The sequence below is a fragment of the Etheostoma spectabile genome, chromosome 2 (assembly GCF_008692095.1).
Source record: "Etheostoma spectabile isolate EspeVRDwgs_2016 chromosome 2, UIUC_Espe_1.0, whole genome shotgun sequence".
NCBI lineage: Eukaryota > Metazoa > Chordata > Actinopteri > Perciformes > Percidae > Etheostoma > Etheostoma spectabile.
Window position 1 is genome coordinate 31,332,488 of NC_045734.1, and position 17,500 is coordinate 31,349,987.

The window sequence follows — 17,500 nt, forward strand, 5'->3', positions numbered from 1 at the left end:
TCTATCTATCTATCTATCCACTACCCAACCCTTCCAGATGGACTCCTCTGCAGGACCCTGTCCGTCTCTGGGGGACATCTCTGGATGTCTCCTGCTGACTTACTGAAGATGTCTCTGGCCTTGGTCTCGGCCGACTGCAGTGGGTCGCTGATGCCGTAGATGTTCTGCGCCATGATCCTGACAATGTAGTCACGGCCCTCGATCAGCTTTGGAACCTAGAACAGACAGAGGGGGGACTGAGGACTGAGGACTGAGAACTGAGAACTGAGAACCGAGGCCTGAAGTCTAAGGACCGAGGCCTAAAGCCTAAGGACTGAGGCCTGAAGACTAAGGACTCAGTCCTTAGGCCTGAGGACCGAGGACAGAGGCCTCCGACCTGAGGACTGAGGCCTAAGGACCGAGGCCTGAAGCCTCGCAGGCACCCGCCACGCAGGCAGTGTGTAGCTGATCAATGAGAGCACATCTACAGGAGGATGTCCCCACCTTGCAGGATGTCCTGGTGCAGGACGAGGTGACGGGCATCCACAGGTCTCGGTTGGTGTCCCTCTTCTCGACGATGTAGTTGGACACGGCGCAGCCCCCGTCGTCCGTGGGGGGGCTCCAGGAGATCACCATGTAGTTGCTGTAGATCTCATTGAAGACCACAGGGCCCATTGGAGGATTGGGGCGGTCTAGGGGGGTGGGGTGGGGGGTGGGAATTCAGACATGTCAATTCCCTTTTTTGCCTTACAACATTGGTGGGTTTCAATAATCGATTCTTTGTTTCTTGAGTCAGCTTATATCTACTGTGAGTCAGCATAAATCTGGGCAGCGACTCACCGACCACGGTGACGGTGCAGACTCCGGTGCGGGCGCCGGCGGCGTTCTCCACGCTGACGGCGTAGCGGCCGCTGTGGGCCCTCTTGGCCGTGCTGATGTTGAGGCTCAGGTGGCGCGCGGTGCTGTGGAGGCCGATCTCGTCGTCCGCCTTCAGCTCCTCGTCGTTCTTGGTCCAGGTGATAGACGGCGCCGGTTTGCCGCCGTAGCGTCCCGACAGCGTGCACGAGTCACCCACCTTCACCACTGTCTTCTCCCTAAAGTCCAGGTCCAGAGTTGGGGGGTCTGAGGAGGGACACAGAAAAAAATATGAAAGAAAAGTTGAAACGTAACACACACTAGACCCGTTCTAAAGGGAATGGAAGAAGTACGAAAGAAGCCTTGGCACAAGTTTGACTCTTTAAGACTTTCTAGACTCTCTAGGACTCTCTGAGACTCTCTGAGACTCTCTAAGACTCTCTAAGTCCGACTCTTTAAGTCTCTCTAAGACTCTCTAAGACTTTCTAAGTCTGACTCTTTAAGTCTCTCTAAGACTCTCTAAGTCCAACTCTTTAGGTCTCTCTAAGACTCTCTTAGTCCAACACTCTAAGACTCTCTAATAGACTCTTAGTCCGAGTCTTTAAGTCTCTCTAAGTTTCTCTAAGACTCTCTAAGTCTCTCTGACTCTCTAAGTTTGACTCTCTAAGTCTCTCTAAGTCTCTCTTAGACTCTCTAAGACTCTCTTAGTCTGACTCTTTAAGTCTCTTTAAGTCTCTCTTAGACTCTCTAAGACTCTCTTAGTCTGACTCTCTAAGTCTCTCTAAGTCTCTCTTAGACTCTCTAAGACTTTCCAAGTCCGACGCTTTAAGTCTCTCTAAGACTCTCTAGGTCCGACTCTCTAAGTCTCTCTGACTCTCTAAGTCCAAATCTGTAAGTCTCTTTAAGACTCTCTTAGTCTGACTCTTTAAGTCTCTTTAAGTCTCCACTCACCCAGTTCGTCCTTGCACTGGACGGGCTTGGTGGCGTAGGACGCCTTGCCCTGTCCCACGGCGTTGATGGCCGCCACCCTGAACTCGTGGCTGGACCCGTCCTTCAGCCCCGTCAGGGTGAACTTCATGTCCAGCAGCTTGCTGTCCCCGCCGATGCGTGTGAAGATGTCCCGGCCCACCATGCGGGACTGCAGGACGTACTCAGTCACCTCGGTGCCGCCGTCGTACTTGGGCGGTCTCCAGGCAACCGAGAGCGAGTCCTTGGTAACCGCGGTGACGTGCAGGTCCTCCGGACGCTCCGGGACGGCTGGAGGATGCAGACAGAGACAGAAATGTGAGGAGACGTATTAATGTAGTTACTTTTTAATAAAAAAAATGAAAATCAACATGTTTCTTGTTGGGGGTTGAGGTTTTTGTTGGGGGTTGGGGTTTTTGTTGGGGGTTGAGGTTTTTGATGGGGGTTCGGGTCTTTGTTGTGGATTCAGGTTTTAGTTGGGTATTCAGGTTTTTGTTGGGGATTCAGGTTTTAGTTGGGGATTCAGGTTATTGTTGGGGATTCAGGTTTTAGTTGGGGATTCAGGTATTTGTTGGGGATTCAGGTATTTGTTGGGGGGATTCAGGTTTTTGTTGTGTGCCAGACTCACAGATAGGGTCCTTGATGAGGACCATCTTGTCAGTCTCGATGAAGGGCCCCATGCCGATGATGTTCTCGGCTGCGATCCTGAAGAAGTAGCCCTTGCCCTCGAGGAGTCCCTGCACCACGGCGTTCCTCCGGGTCACGGTGTAGGACACGGAGGTCCAGCCCATGCGGTCCGACTCCCTCTTCTCGATGATGTAGTTGGTGATGGCCGAGCCGCCGTCGTCCTCGGGGGAGTACCACGTCAGCTTGCACGAGTCGTTGGTCAGATTCTCACCGGCGAAGGGAAGACCGACGGGTCCGGGGACGTCTGGATGGGAAGACAGAGACCGGTAAGACAGAGACCAGTAAGACAAACTCAGATTTAAGGAATATGAAGGGATGTTAAACCAAAACATGGACCGCTACATAGAAAAGAAGTTTTATGGCCCTTATAGTCACTTGACATTTTTATGTCTTTCCCACCAAGGAGGTTCTGGTCCAGGTTCAGAGTCAGTTCCAAATGTTGAACCGGTTCTTTGCTTTTCAACACAAATAAACCTGGCTCTGGGCCAAGAAAACAGGTTCCAACTAAGCACCAACGTAGCGCTGGTCTAGAGATAAGAACCTGTTACATCAGGTGCTGGGGGGGGGTTACCATGACGTTTGAAAACAAAAACTTCTGGCCGCCATTTTGAAAACCCCGGTCAGCTGTTGACCATAGTGAGCTGTTAGCTCTCTATGGTTACTGTTAGCTTTGGACATGGGTGGGAAACCAGAACCACCGTCGTCTGGGGAGGAACCCAACGGTCTGCTGGCACTCAGGCTGGGGAAGATCCAGCTGGTTCTTAGAGAACTGGCGAGTAGAACCAGCACCGAACTGGCACCAGCACCAGCCCAGAATTAGCACCAAATTGGCACCAGCACCAGCCCAGAACCAGCACCGAACCGGCAATAGCACCAGCCCAGAACCAGCATTGAACCGGCAATAGCACCAGCCTAGAACCAGCACCGAACTAGCACTAGCACCAGCCCAGAACCAGCACCTGGTTAGCCTTGGTGGAGTAGACATACTAGAGAAGATATCTCCAAATTTGGGCCACGTAGACTCACCCAGAACCTCCACAATGACGGCCTTCTTCCTCTCGCCGCCCTCGTTCTTGGCGCTCAGCGTGTAGATGCCCTGGTGTTGGCGCTTGCAGTTCTTGATGACCAGCGAGTTGGAGATGCCCGTCTTCTCCACCACGGCCTCCTTGGGCACCTCGGCATCGTCGCGGCACCACGTGATCTCCGGGGCCGGCTTACCCGACACGTAGGCAATGATGCGGATGGTGGCGCCGGCGTGGACCACGATCTTCTCCTTCACCGATGCGTCCAGGTCCATCTCCGGGGGAACTGGGACAGTAAGGGGGGCGGTTAATCAAACTGGTACTAGTAGAGGCTCAGTCCTCAACACAGTGGCATCCATCCATCCATCCAACCATCTAAGAATGGGACTGGGACCAGGACATGTGGTCCCGGTCCTGTTGTGTCCCCAGTGAAATGTGATGCGGTCTTACTGGTTCTGTCCTTGGTCTCGATGAGCTCGGACACGAGTCCCGGCTCCCCCTCTCCGGCCGCGTTCACCGCTTTGACCCGGAACCGGTAGAGACCACCCTCCTTCAGACCGGCCACCACGAACTTGGTTCCCCTGATCTCGGTGTCCTTCGCCTGGAGGAAGACCAGAGGGGGGTCAGGACTGGAGGCAGCAGCAACACAACAACAAAACACCAACAACAACAACAACACAACAACGCGGCAACAACACAACTACAACAACACAACAAAAACACAACACCAACACAACAGCAAGAACAAAAACACAACAACAGCAACAACAACAACATCAACAACACAACAACACACCAACACAGCAGCAGCAACAACAACAGCAACAACACAACAACACAGGAGCAAAAACAACAACACAACAACAACAGCAACAACACAACAACACAGGAGCAACAACACAACAACAACACAGGAGCAACAACACAACAACAACAGCACCAACACAACAACAGCAAGAACAAAAACACAACAACAGCAACAACAACACAACAACAACAACAGCAATATCTCTCTTTCTCTATCTCTTCCTCCCTCCCCCTCTCAGGTGTGTCTTACCTTCTCCCTCCCTCCCTCCCTCCCCCCCCCCCCCTCTCAGGTGTGTCTTACCTTCTCCCAGCTCTCCTCGGGCTCCTTGTCCTCCGGCTCCTCCTCGCTGCTGAGCAGCAGCCTCCTCTGAGCCTTCTTCTCCTCCTCCTCCTTGTTCACCTCCTTGTACTCGGCGATGTAGCCGGTGACCTTTGACCCTCCGTCCACCACGGGGGGGATCCACTCCAGCTCCACCGTCGACTTGGTCCAGTCCGTCACCTTCGGGATGGGGGGCCCGGGAGGTTCTGAACACACACACACACACACACACACACAGTGTGTCATTTTCCAGAAGCAACATATCTCTGACTATGATTCGGGGTCTAAAGACATCGATAAGGATCATTAACGCTAAAATTATGAATGAGGTCTTCTTACTGATGGGGTCTCGGCAGAGCACGGGGTCCGAGGGCACGCTGGGCAGCCCGGCGCCGGCGGCGTTGACCGCGCTGACCCTGAACTGGTACATGGCCCCTTCCTGCAGGCCCACCACGTCCCAGTTGTTGCCCAGCGGCAGGGCCCGGATGGGGTCCCGGTTGACGCGGATCCAGCGCTTGGCGGTGGTCTCCTTCTTCTCCACGATGTAGCCGGTGACCGAGGAGCCCCCGTCGTACTTGGGCTCGTCCCAGTTGACGGTCATGGACTCCAGGCAGACCTCCGTCACCGTCGGCTTCTCACACTGACCCGGGACGGCTGAGAGAGGACGGGGGACAGGGATCAGGGGACGGCTAGAGACCGGCTTACCGGATTATAGTATTTAACGATATTTAATAATATTTAAACATGCTCTCATACGGCTGCTTGTGTTTCCACAACAAGTTGTTAAATTTAAATTTTTAAATAAAAAAAAAAAACAGTTTTCATAGAAATTGGATATGATCGAGAAAAATGCCCAAAAATTATCTTTAAAAAAATAAAATAAAATATAATAAAATAAAATAAATTTCAAACTCATACAGCTGCTTTTGTTCCCCCAACATTTTGTTAAATATTAAAAAATTGTTTTCATAGAAACTCCATTAAAAAAATGCCCAGAAAATATCTTTAATAAGCAAAATTAAATTATTAAATCAAAGAGACATTTTCCACAACGTCATCCCCCCCCCTTTCATATCTTCAGCTGTCTTGTCACAATAAAAGCTGAAAATGTCCAAAAATATTTTTAAAATAATAATAATAATAATAACAACAATAATATATTATTAATAATAATAATAATAATAATAATAATATTAAAGAAAATAAGAAAAAAAATAAGAAAAAAATAATAAAATAAATAAAAATAAAATAAAACAAAATAAAATAAAACAAAACAAAATAAAACAAAATAAAATAAAATAAAATAAAAGAGACATTTTCCTCAACCTCATTCCCCCCCCTTCATATCTTCAGCTGTCCAGTCAAAATAAAGGCTGAAAATGTCCAAAAATATCTTTAAAAAATAAATATTTATAATACTACTACTACTACTACTACTATTAATAATAATAATAATAATAATAATGATAATAATAGTATTAATATAAATAATAATAATAAACTGGCAGTCTAATCTGAATCTGGTTTTGTTTCCTCTGGGCTGTAACGGGGGCGGTTCAGGACTCACTGAAGAGGTTCCGGGCCTTCTCCGGCTCGCTGACCAGCGGCGGCCCGACTCCGAACTTGTTCTGGGCCATGACCCGGAACTCGTACTCGTGGTTCTCGGTGAGCCGGGTCACCACGTAGGCGCACTCCTTGGGGTCATTGGACACGTGGACCCAGGACTTCCTGTTGTCCTCGCGCTTCTCTATCACGTAGTTGGTGATCTTGGAGCCGCCGTCATCCCTGGGGGGGCTCCAGGCCAGGCCGATCCGGTCCGCAAACACCTCGGTGAACTTGAGCGGGGCCATGGGGGGGCCGGGGGGTCCTGAAGGGGGAGGGGGGAGGGAGGGGGAGAGACAGAGAGAGAGAATAGATGTTATTTTATCACAACCATTACCTTCCTAATCTACAGCTGTGATTGGACAATGGATCAGGGGCGGGGTTTATAAATATCTATATATCTATCTATCTATCTATCTTAGTCTAAGTCTAAGTCTCTAAGTCTAAGTCTCTAAGTCTCTAAGTCTAAGTCTCTAAGTCTCTAAGTCTATGTCTCTAAGTCTAAGTCTCTATGTCTAAGTCTCTAAGTCTAAGTCTATGTCTCTAAGTCTAAGTCTCTAAGTCTCTAAGTCTAAGTCTCTATGTCTAAGTCTCTAAGTCTAAGTCTCAAAGTCTAAGTGTCTAAGTCTCTAAGTCTCTAAGTCTCTAGGTCTAAGTCTCTAAGTCTAAGTGTCTAAGTCTCTAAGTCTAAAGTTCTAAGTCTCTAAGTCTAAGTGTCTAAGTCTCTAAGTCTCTAAGTCTCTAGGTCTAAGTCTCTAAGTCTAAGTCTCTAAGTCTAAGTGTCTAAGTCTAAGTCTAAGTGTCTAAGTCTAAGTCTAAGTGTCTAAGTCTAAGTCTCTAAGTCTCTAAGTCTAATTCTCTAAGTCTGGTCTAGGATGTACGTGACCCCCATGTTGCCCTCGGTGGTCCTCACCAAGCACGGCGAGCTTGACGGTCTTGGTGGCGGTGCCCAGGCTGTTGGTGGCAGTCAGGCTGAAGAGGGCGCTGTCGAGCCGGGTGGCGTGCTGGATCAGCAGGGTGCACTTGTCGTGGGTCACCAGCTTGGTGGTGTGCTGGTCGTACTGCACGGCGGCCTTCTCCTCCGGCTTGGCCAGGCCGGCTCGGTGCCAGGTTAGTGTGGGGAACGGGCAGCCGCTCACCCGCGCCACGATGCTGACGTCACAGCCCTCCTCGCCCTCCAGGGCCTCGCGCAGCTGGATGCTGGGAGCGCCTGCACACACACGCACGCATGTTTTAATACAGAAGCCGATGTATGTGTGATATACATTACGTGTGTATGTGTGTGTACATGTGTTTATATGTCTGATATATGTGTGTATATGTGTGATACATGTGTGTCTGAACTGATTTCACTGTGAAACTACTGCGCGTGCTGTGATTGGCCGAAGCAACTGTCACTCACATGTCTGGTCCTTGATGACCAGGGGCCCGGCGGCGGCCGACGGGCGGCTGGGTCCCGCCGCGTTCACGGCTTTCACTCTGAACTCATACTCCCCTCCCTGCAGACCAACCACAGACACAGGTGTTAGATCAGTATATGCAGACCGGGGAGGGGGGGTCCGGGTCCACAAGGGCTTCAAGGACCCCTAAACTAACACAATCTAGACCACGGACCCACATGTTGTTTATGTCATTTAGCTGATGCTTTTATCCAATTGCAAAATAAAATGTAGTTAAGTCCCCAGAGGACATGGACGCGGTAGTTGTGTCCCTAGAAGATGTCCCTAGATAACATGGACGCAGTAGTTGCGTCCCCAGAGGACGTCCCTAGATAACAAGGACGCGGTAGTTGTGTCCCCAGAGGACGTCCCTAGATAACATGGACGCAGTAGTTGCGTCCCCAGAGGACGTCCCTAGAGGACATGGGCGCAGTAGTTGTGTCCTAGAGGACATCCCTAAATAACATGGACGCAGTAGTTGCATCCCCAGAGGACGTCCCTAGATAACATGGACGCGGTAGTTGCATCCCCAGAGGACGTCCCTAGATAACATGGACGCGGTAGTTGTGTCCTAGAGGACGTCCCTAGAGGACATGGACGCAGTAGTTGTGTCCTAGAGGACATCCCTAAATAACATGGACGCAGTAGTTGCATCCCCAGAAGACATCCCTAGAGGAACATGTCATCAGAGGACCATGTCCCATAGAGGACGTCCCTAGAGGACCATGTCCCGTAGAGAGCGTCCCTTGAGGAACATGTCCCCAGAGGACGTGGACCCACCTCGTTCAGGTCCTCCACCACAAAGGTGAGCTCCTCCACGTCCCTCTTGTTGCACTGCTTCCACGTCTCCTTCTCTTTGCCACTGGTGTCCCAGCTCAGGCGCTCGATGATGTAATGCTTCACCGGAGAGCCGCCGTTGTTCTTGGGGGGCTCCCAGCTCAGGGTGACCGTGGTCTTCGTCACCAGGTTCACCTTCACTTTGGTGGGGGGGTCGGGCGGGTCTGAGGAAAGAGGAAGAATCACTCAATGAAGCAGCCGAGAGCCGGAAAAAAACGGGTTTTTATATATTGTAATGACATAAGATCGAAGTGATTATTTTGGGCCAATGGTCTTAAAAAACTGATTAGCACCAGAGTGATCCCAGACCAGGTTTTGGCAGTGTGTACTCACAGATGGGGTCTCTGGCCCGCACGGGGTCGGTGGTGATGGTGAACGGGCCGAATCCGAGCCTGTTCTCAGCTCGGACCCTGAAGTGGTAGTCCTGCCCCTCCAGCAGGCCCGTCACCACGTAGGCCTGGCTGGCACAGGCGGCGTTCACCTGGAAACCAACAGACCACCAGTTAACCAACAGCTAGTCTAAAGCGGATGTCTACAACGGTCCATCTCCCGGATCAGTCCGCTGCCGCCGGAAAATTCAGCCGGATGTCCCTCATTTAGGCCAGATGTCCATCCCCGTCCTCTGTCTCTGTGCTCGGCGCTCTAACCTGCGGCTAATTTCTGAGGACTATGGTTACCTGGTCCTCAGATCTCTGCAGGGTAAATCCAGACAGCTAGCTAGACTATCTGTCCAATCTGAGGACTATGGTTACCTGGTCCTCAGGTCTCTGCAGGGTAAATCCAGACAGCTAGCTAGACTATCTGTCCAATCTGAGGACTATGGTTACCTGGTCCTCAGATCTCTGCAGGGTAAATCCAGACAGCTAGCTAGACTATCTGTCCAATCTGAGTTTTTGTTGCACGACCAGGGTTACTTAACATCAGTAGAAATTGTTTTTTTGTCACTGATTCTTCACCTTTTTGTCGCCTTTTCTAAGTCTAAGTCTATTTTAGGCAACGTTAGCTGGACCCAAAGTCAAAACAGCAACCACTAAGAGAGTAAGACCCTCAGACATTTTGTAAACTCCTCTTGTATTCTCAGTTTTCTCAGACGCTAGGCTAGGCTAATAAAACCCTGGCACATGGGCATGCTGTCCAAACATTCAAAAATCCCCCGAAAACTCAACTTAAGTGATTTGTACTTTAAGAAACGTGGAAAGGAAAATAGAAAACTAAACTGTAAATTAAAAAAGAACCAAAAGTAAAAATATCTTCTAGAAAAGTCTTCATATAGAACCAAGCTCCTAAAAAACAGGCCTGCCCGACCATGTAGAAGTGGGACTCTTATAATGTGAATTCTCTTTTTGAAATCTATTTTATTCATTTATCTTGAGTAATGTTTAACTAATGCATGACACCATGTTGCTGTTTTTTTTAAATTTTTTGCATGGTACAGTATCTGCTGTTTGGGTTAAGTCCAGAAGACAGAATACAGTTCCTAAAGTTAATCTTGAATCTTGATCATGTTTGAAGACCAGGAAGTGAACCAACATGGAGGTACAGAGACGAGGACTGAGCAGTGTTACCGTTGTCCAGGCCTTGTCAATCAGACTCTTCTTCTCGATGAAGTAGCTCTTGATCCTCTCTCCTCCATCGCTGTCGGGGAGCTTCCAGATCAGCCTCATGGTGGACCGGGTGGTGTCGGTGACCTTCAGGTCCTTCGGGGCTCCGGGGACGTCTGCACCGGGGACAAAGACAAAAATCAGACTGGAACCTACGGAGACATTCAATCCTGACGCCAAATACTTGGTATCTGCAAATTGATGAGGACAAATTCATAGATTCCTCTGTCTTCAGATGAAATGCAGCTTTAAGAATACATCATAACATGAAAAGCTGCATCTTTTCCTTTTGTTTCATAAAATCCAGGATGTGTTCATTGTTCTGACATAACAGAACAGAGTGGGCGGCTCTGTGGTCAGCATGAAGCAGACAGGAAGACACTGGACAAACTGCTGGACTGGACATTATTGACAATGCAAGGCACCGTGGCTCTGTCCGGCTCTAAGCTCCGCCCACAAGTATTGGGACTGGTTTACAGAAATGCCGATATCCCAGAGCACGTTGTCCTCTCATCCAGGAATGCTGTGTGGACTAGCCAGACCCTCCTCTGCAGAGCTGTGGAGGAAGGTCTGGACATGCGAGTCTAATAGTCCCCTGACCTTAACCAAATATTCAGATTTGGACCTTCAGATTTAAGCCTTGTAAATACAGAACAGACAACAGACATACCGAGGACAATGACTCTGACGTTGATGTGCTTCTGTCCGGACTTGTTCTTAGCCGTGATGGTGTAGCGTCCAGAGTGCGTCCTCAGACTGACGGGGACGGTCACAACGGACGTGGTGTCGGTGGACTGAATCTGAATCCACAAAAAAGCATTCGTAAATTAAATAAAACGTCCAATTACCAATAAAAAAGCAGCAGTTTTATAATATTCAGGGTTTTCAATACGAAGACATTGTTGCTGGTCTCACCTCTGAGTCCACAGGCAGCGTGTGCAGCTTGTTCTTCTTGTGCGACTTGGCTTTGCCAGTAAACTCCCAGGTTACCTTGGGAACCGGGCGGCCCTTGATGGTGGCGGGGATCCTGATCGGGTCTCCAGCCCGGATGTACAGCAGGTCGTCCATCAGCACGTCGATGGAGATGGAAGGAGCAACTGTGGAGGGAGAAACACCGGGGTCAACATCAGGGAAGGTGAAGAGATATCCACAGATAAAACCCTCTGGATTCTGGTAAAGGTCATGTAGTATTTTCGGCAGTTAGACATACATGCGATGTCCTCCACCAGAACTTCGCCGGTGCTGGGGCTGGGGTCGGACTCGCCGATGTCATTGACGGCAATGATCCTGAAGCGGTAGCGTTTCAGGGCGCGGAGGCCGGGCATGGTGAACTCGGTGGTGGGGTTGAGGGAGTCGGCGTCGTTCACGCTGATCCACTTTGTTGCGGCCTCGTCCTGGATCTGGATGATGTAGCCCTTGATGGGGCTTCCTCCGTCGCTCTCTGGCGTTTTCCAGGACAGCGTGACACTGTGCTTTGTCTTGTCAATCACCTCGGGAGCACCGGGCATGCTCGGAGGAGCTGGAGTGGAGAGCAGCAGTTTGTAAGAATCAAATCCATCATTTACCAAAATGATCTGGTCAAAGGACTTTGATTAAATCACATAGATTTCAGTTATTTAAGTTTATTTTTGATACGTAGCACTTATTCATTATCCAACCCTGTTGGTTTTTACTCACTGATGGGATCAACGGCGAAGGCTGAGTCGGACGGTCCGCTGAACGGTCCCATTCCTGCAGAATTGGTGGCAGCGACCCGGAACTCGTACTCTGTTCCTTCGAACAGACGAGTCACCTGGGAGACAAAGAAGGATACGTGGATTTAACAGACACCTGTGGTAAGCAGGGGTTTCTAAAGGACTGCAACATTTTGTTCTGAAGGTCTGCCGAGGACTTTCTTCAAGGTCTTTGACAAATCTTTTTAAGGTGAATAATGGAGTTCCCAAAAGGATTGCAATGGACGTTCCCAAAGTCTGTAACAGATTCTACATAAAGGTCTGCAAAGGACCATCCTAAAGGTTTGTAATGAACCTGACCAAAGGTTTGCAACAGACCAGTTGTGAGGGTCTACAAACGTCTATCTTAAAGGATTTTAATGGACCATCTTAAAGGTTTGCGTTGGACCTGACCAAAGTTTGCAGGAGACCAGTTCTTAGGGTCTACAAAGGTATAACTTAAAGGATTCTGATGGACCATCTTAAAGGTTTGTGATGGAACTGACCAAAGGTTTGCAGGAGACAAGAGTCGAAGGTCTACAAAGGTCCATCCTGAAGGTTTTTGATAGGCCAACAGATCAGAGCCGAAGGTCTACAAAGGACAATCTTAAGGTTTTTGATTGACCCTTTTGAAGGCTTGTGACGGACCTTCCTAAGATCTCAATGCCTACCTAAAGGTCTCAATGGGCCTACCTAAAGGTCTTAATGGGCCTACCTAAAGGAGCAGGCTTCCTTAAGGACTCGGACATAGCATGTTAATTTCTTGTAAAGGTTCTTCTCAAATCTCTGTGACAGACCTTCATAAAAGTCAATAGTCCCAAAGGTCTACAGGTCTGTTTGGGTTTAACCTGAGATTCTGTTTTGCTAGGTTTACAAAAGTTGGGTTCAAATGCAGATCCTGCACTTGCCCGGTGGGCAGTTTCTTTAAGCATTGGACCCAGAGCTGGACACGCTCAGGCAAGGATTTACATTCAATGTAAAAATGTAATTCTGTACTTACACAGAAGCAAAGTCCCATATGCTTACCTGGTAGTCCCAGCCTTTCATGCCCCTCTTGGTGACCGGCATCTTGTTAACTTTGGCCCAGTAGTCAGTGCCTTTTTCCCTCTTCTCCAGCCAGTAGCCGATAATCATAGAGCCGCCAGTGTCCCTGGGGGGCTGCCAGGTTAGGGTCATGGAGGTCTTGGAGTACTCTGCAATCTTTGGTTTCTCTGGTGGGCCAGGAAGGCCAAATGGGTCTATGATCTTGATTTCCTCTGTAGTGCAGGGGTCAGATATGCCGTAACGATTCTGGGCTTTGACCCGGAACATGTAGGACTTGTTGGTCTCCAGTTCCCAAACCTGCAGAGGGAGATGATGTTCCCATTAGAGTCAAGTAAGGCTTTAAAATCCAATTAAAACCCTGTTATTACTATTATTTTTGTTTTTGTCAGGACATACCCCGAGTTTCCTCTCAATGACGATGTTGTTGACCTCCTCCCACTGTGGTCCAGGTGGAGCTTCCTGTCCCTCTTCCAGCTCTGGTTCCTCTTTTACCACTTTCAACTTCTCAACAATGTAGTTAGTCAGCTCGCTGCCACCAGTGCTCAGTGGTACTTCCCAATGGAGGTAGCAGGACTCCGCCCTGATGTTGGACACTGTCAAATTCCTGGGTGGAAGTGGTCGGTCTGAGAAGAGAGCAAATTAAAGTTTGTTTAAAGTACACCCTATATTTTACAAACTAATCCGTGCATCGTGTCTTGGGTTGGTGGCATGTTTAACTCACCCAGCACCATGACATAGGTGGTGTGCTTGGCTGAGCCCATGTTGTTGGAGGCGGTCACAGTGTAGCTGCCGCGGTCCCTCCTATTGGCTGCTGGGATGGACAACTTGGTCTTTGCGTTCAACCTGCCGGTCACCTCAGTCTCGATCAGCAGAGCCTCTGTGGGCTCGATGACCACGTCGTCCTTGGTCCACTCGATGACTGGGATGGGCAGGCCCAGGATGTCAGCGGGCATTTCAATTGGCTCACCCTTCTTCACGGTAATACAGTCGCCCTTGAAGTGCTTCAACATGTGGACTTCAGGAGCCACTGAGAGGGACAAAATGGAAACACAACAAGTCAGCACACAACCTCGGTCCCATCCTGAATATAAGAGCAGGGTTAGGTTAAGTTTTAAAGCCCTTCCGCCTTACCTTCGTCGTCTTGGATAATCACAGTCAACGGGATGGATGGCTCGCTTACTCCAATCAGGTTGGCACACTTGATCCTGAACTCGTACATCCAGTCCTCATCCAGGCCCTCGACTGTCATGGTCAGGTCGGGGCACATCTCTGTGTTGCATGGCTCAAAGGCCTGCTTGTCTTGCCTCTTTTTCTCAACGGTGTAGCCGATGATGGGGCTGCCGCCGTCGTTACGAGGCGGCTTCCAGGTCAGCGTGAGGGAGTTCTTGGTGCGTTCGGTGTAGTGGAACTTCTCCGGGTATGACGGTGGGCCTGCAGAAACACCAAATAATTTGTTTGTACTTGTTACCTCCATTTAAAGGAACAAACCAAGGCCAAAAACACCCAAAGAAATCTACTATTCTGCTCACAAGAGAGAATTTTAGGACAGTTTCTGATAAAAATCCAGAGGTTTTAGGACTCACCCTGTGGGTCAACAGCCTTGATGATGTCCATCTCTACCGGCACGCCCAGGCCGTACTTGTTTTTGGCCGTGACGCGGAAGATGTACTCCTGTCCCTCCACTATCCCCATGCACTCGCACTTGGAAGAGGTTGTTTCGACGGGCTGCCTCCATGCATGAGAATTGGGATTTCTGCGGTCCACGACGAAGCCGGTCAGGTCGCTGCCTCCATCGTCCACCGGGTCGTCCCAATTCAAGAAGATCATCTTGCGAGTGACGACGACGGGCTTCAGGTCCGTGACAGGTCCGGGGACATCTGATGACAAAACAATAGCATATATCTTTGTCCATTTGTTCTTAATAGCCTCAATTAACTGTAAGGAACTTTTTTTTTTAAGTATCCCATGCTCACAAGAAGATACTTTTCTCACGAGGATGCATCTCTAGTGCTCATGAGAAACCAATCTAAGGCTGGTTCAGGTAGATTGTACTCTGTAGAAATACTCTGCAGAGTATTTGGATGGTTTTTCACAAGAGAACTAAATACTTTTGCGTGCTCACAAGAAAGTATCTCTGACGCACCAGAAAGTATCACTAAATCTGAACCTATCTGAATGATAGTCTACTGAGTGCACTGACCATTTCTTTATCTTTTAACCCTGGTATGTCTTCACTTTCGGGACCCTCTCGTGTCCCTCGGGTCAAACTGACCCGGGACTTATTTAGGGTTTTAAAAACAGTTCTGAATTAAAATTTTATTTCATAATCTATCAACAAATATTGTCTTTATCCCAATTTCAAACAGCTGAGATAACATATGTTTAGGAAATCAGTCTCTACTAGCACACAATTAAACATGGAAGGGTGATTTGTTTTTGTCATAAGGTCATAATTCATGTTAGAAATCTTAGAAAAACATAAGTGGTCATATCCAGAATAATTTTCTGAATTGAGTTAGTAATACATGTTTATCACAGGAAATAAGGTAAGACTGTTGATTTTCAGGTAGAAAAATGTCACTTGTACCATTTTTCTTCTTCTAAAAGTTTGAAATGGGTCAATTTGACCCGAATACCAAACAAGTGTTAAGAAGACCACATGAACTTCCCCTTGCGGGGTAATTAAGTGTGTCCCCATGTCCCTTTAGGGACTCTGTATTATCAACTGATTTATCATCCAGTCCTGGTTTCCTGGAGTCTACTCACCTACAACATCCACCCTGATGGAGGCGTTCTTGGTGCCGCTGGGGTTGCAAGCGGAGATGTGGTATTTGCCGCAGTCCTTCCTCTGGGCGTTTTTGATGGAGACGACGCTGTCGTTGCCCTCGGTGAGGATCTCCACGCGGTCTTTGTCGGGTTTGGCGTCGTCCTTGGTCCAGGTGATGGTGGGGTAGGGTTTACCCGTGACTGTCGCGGGCAAATGGAGGTTCTCTCCGGCTCTGATGATCACGCCGCTCTTCACGGACATTTCAAGGTCAATCATCGGCTTCTCTGTGGAGGGCAACCGAGGAAAGAGGACACAAGCACACAAGAAAGCCATGAGACTCCCATCCAGTCTGAATAAGACCACATTGAACCTAAATCTGAGTTTCAGTCCCTGTCTTCTCTTCTGCTGACCTGCAGGATTCCTGACAAACACAGCCTCGGTGAATCCTGGCGTTCCCTCTCCGGCAGCGTTGCAGCCGATCACTCTGACGGAGTACTTGGCTCCCTCGCGGACCCCGTAGACCGTGAAGGATCGGGTTTTCCATAGACGTTCTGTGGCCCGGGACCAGTCCTTGGTGCCAACCATGGCCTGGAGCACAACACAGAACTAGCATTAGTCTGAGCCGAGCTCGGTCCCCCTTAGATCTAAGCCTCGACTATGGAAGGAGGATCTGAGGCTGCAGACCGGCTCGTATGGGGCCCACATCTCCGCTATGGAGTTAAGAGGCAGACCCATACGAGTCTTGAATCCAGTCCACGTTATTTACATAGCACGATTTTAACAAACAAGGTTTCCAATTCACAATTTTTAAAAAGTGACAAAATCATCGGAGCAAAGACACAAAAGGGTCAAAAAAGACGACCTTGATAAAAGGTTTTTCATTTTAAATTTTGATAATATATTATACTATAATATATTGTCATTGTGTAATATATGTATTGTGTAAATGCATTAAATGTATTATAATATACTACATTTAATGTGTTTTTTTAATTTATTACATTTAAGTTAATAAATTTAATTTTATACTTTTAATTGAATACATTTAATTGAATACATTTACTTTAATACATTTAATTAAATACATTTAATTAAATACATTTAATACAGTTAATTTAATTAATTTAATTTAATATATTTAATACATTAAATTAAATACATTTAATTGAATTAATTTAATTTAAAACATTTTTAATAAATGGATCCTCGGGCGGGCAGCCAGTGGAGTGAAGCATAAATGTGATGAGTAATGATAAAGTTTTTAATAAATAATTAATAAAGGTTTTTGATGACCCACCTTTTCCACGTGGTATCCCAGGACCTCCCCCCCGCCGTTGTCGGCCGGGGGGTCCCACTCCACGTCGATGGAATGGTCTGTGGTCGCCGCCACTCGGGCAACGGGGGGTCCCGGGGGTACTACAGAGTCCCAAAAACACAGATGGGGGGTTACTTCAAATATAATGTGTGTATAATACAGCGGCTAGAATAAGTTCAGGGATGTGATGATGTGTGTGTGTGTGGGGGGGGGGGGTCTACGTTACATACAGATGGGGGCCTGAGCTGTTTTGGGTTCGGAGGGGCCGCTGAACTTCCCGGGGCCGGCCTGGTTCTCAGCCGCCACCCTGAAGATGTACGTGAGCCCCTCGAGGAGGCCCTCCACGTTCAGCTCGGTGCCCGGAACCAGGTCCCTGGGGACGGGACACAGGGTCATACAAGGTCACACAAGGTCACACAGGGTCACACAAGGTCACACACCAGTCAACACCAGCGCTGCAGGGTAGCTGAGGACATGTACTGCAGTACTCTACTCCAGTACCACATGTTGAGGTACTTGTACTTCTACTCTGTTACATTTCAGAGAGA

The 17,500-nt window shown here is 48.5% G+C and overlaps 1 protein-coding gene across 1 annotated transcript in view; it reads right to left on the reverse strand.

Annotated features, from left to right (window-relative positions):
• The window catches only part of LOC116702454 (titin), a 155,013-nt gene that overhangs the window by 130,186 nt on the left and 7,327 nt on the right, over nt 1-17,500 (reverse strand). Inside the window, exons 10-37 of the mRNA XM_032536656.1 lie at nt 17,183-17,325; nt 16,935-17,053; nt 16,048-16,225; nt 15,637-15,921; nt 14,454-14,747; nt 14,002-14,301; nt 13,592-13,897; nt 13,267-13,493; nt 12,853-13,167; nt 11,792-11,906; nt 11,325-11,633; nt 11,030-11,211; nt 10,785-10,914; nt 10,079-10,230; nt 8,847-8,994; nt 8,457-8,677; nt 7,640-7,736; nt 7,151-7,447; nt 6,203-6,502; nt 4,975-5,289; nt 4,618-4,841; nt 3,960-4,110; nt 3,514-3,795; nt 2,429-2,731; nt 1,786-2,091; nt 820-1,101; nt 484-671; nt 104-215 (exon numbers count right to left, since the gene is read on the reverse strand). Coding sequence (XP_032392547.1) covers nt 104-215; nt 484-671; nt 820-1,101; nt 1,786-2,091; nt 2,429-2,731; nt 3,514-3,795; nt 3,960-4,110; nt 4,618-4,841; nt 4,975-5,289; nt 6,203-6,502; nt 7,151-7,447; nt 7,640-7,736; nt 8,457-8,677; nt 8,847-8,994; nt 10,079-10,230; nt 10,785-10,914; nt 11,030-11,211; nt 11,325-11,633; nt 11,792-11,906; nt 12,853-13,167; nt 13,267-13,493; nt 13,592-13,897; nt 14,002-14,301; nt 14,454-14,747; nt 15,637-15,921; nt 16,048-16,225; nt 16,935-17,053; nt 17,183-17,325 — 6,281 coding nt within the window. The remainder of the gene's footprint in view (nt 1-103; nt 216-483; nt 672-819; nt 1,102-1,785; nt 2,092-2,428; nt 2,732-3,513; nt 3,796-3,959; nt 4,111-4,617; nt 4,842-4,974; nt 5,290-6,202; nt 6,503-7,150; nt 7,448-7,639; nt 7,737-8,456; nt 8,678-8,846; nt 8,995-10,078; nt 10,231-10,784; nt 10,915-11,029; nt 11,212-11,324; nt 11,634-11,791; nt 11,907-12,852; nt 13,168-13,266; nt 13,494-13,591; nt 13,898-14,001; nt 14,302-14,453; nt 14,748-15,636; nt 15,922-16,047; nt 16,226-16,934; nt 17,054-17,182; nt 17,326-17,500) is intronic.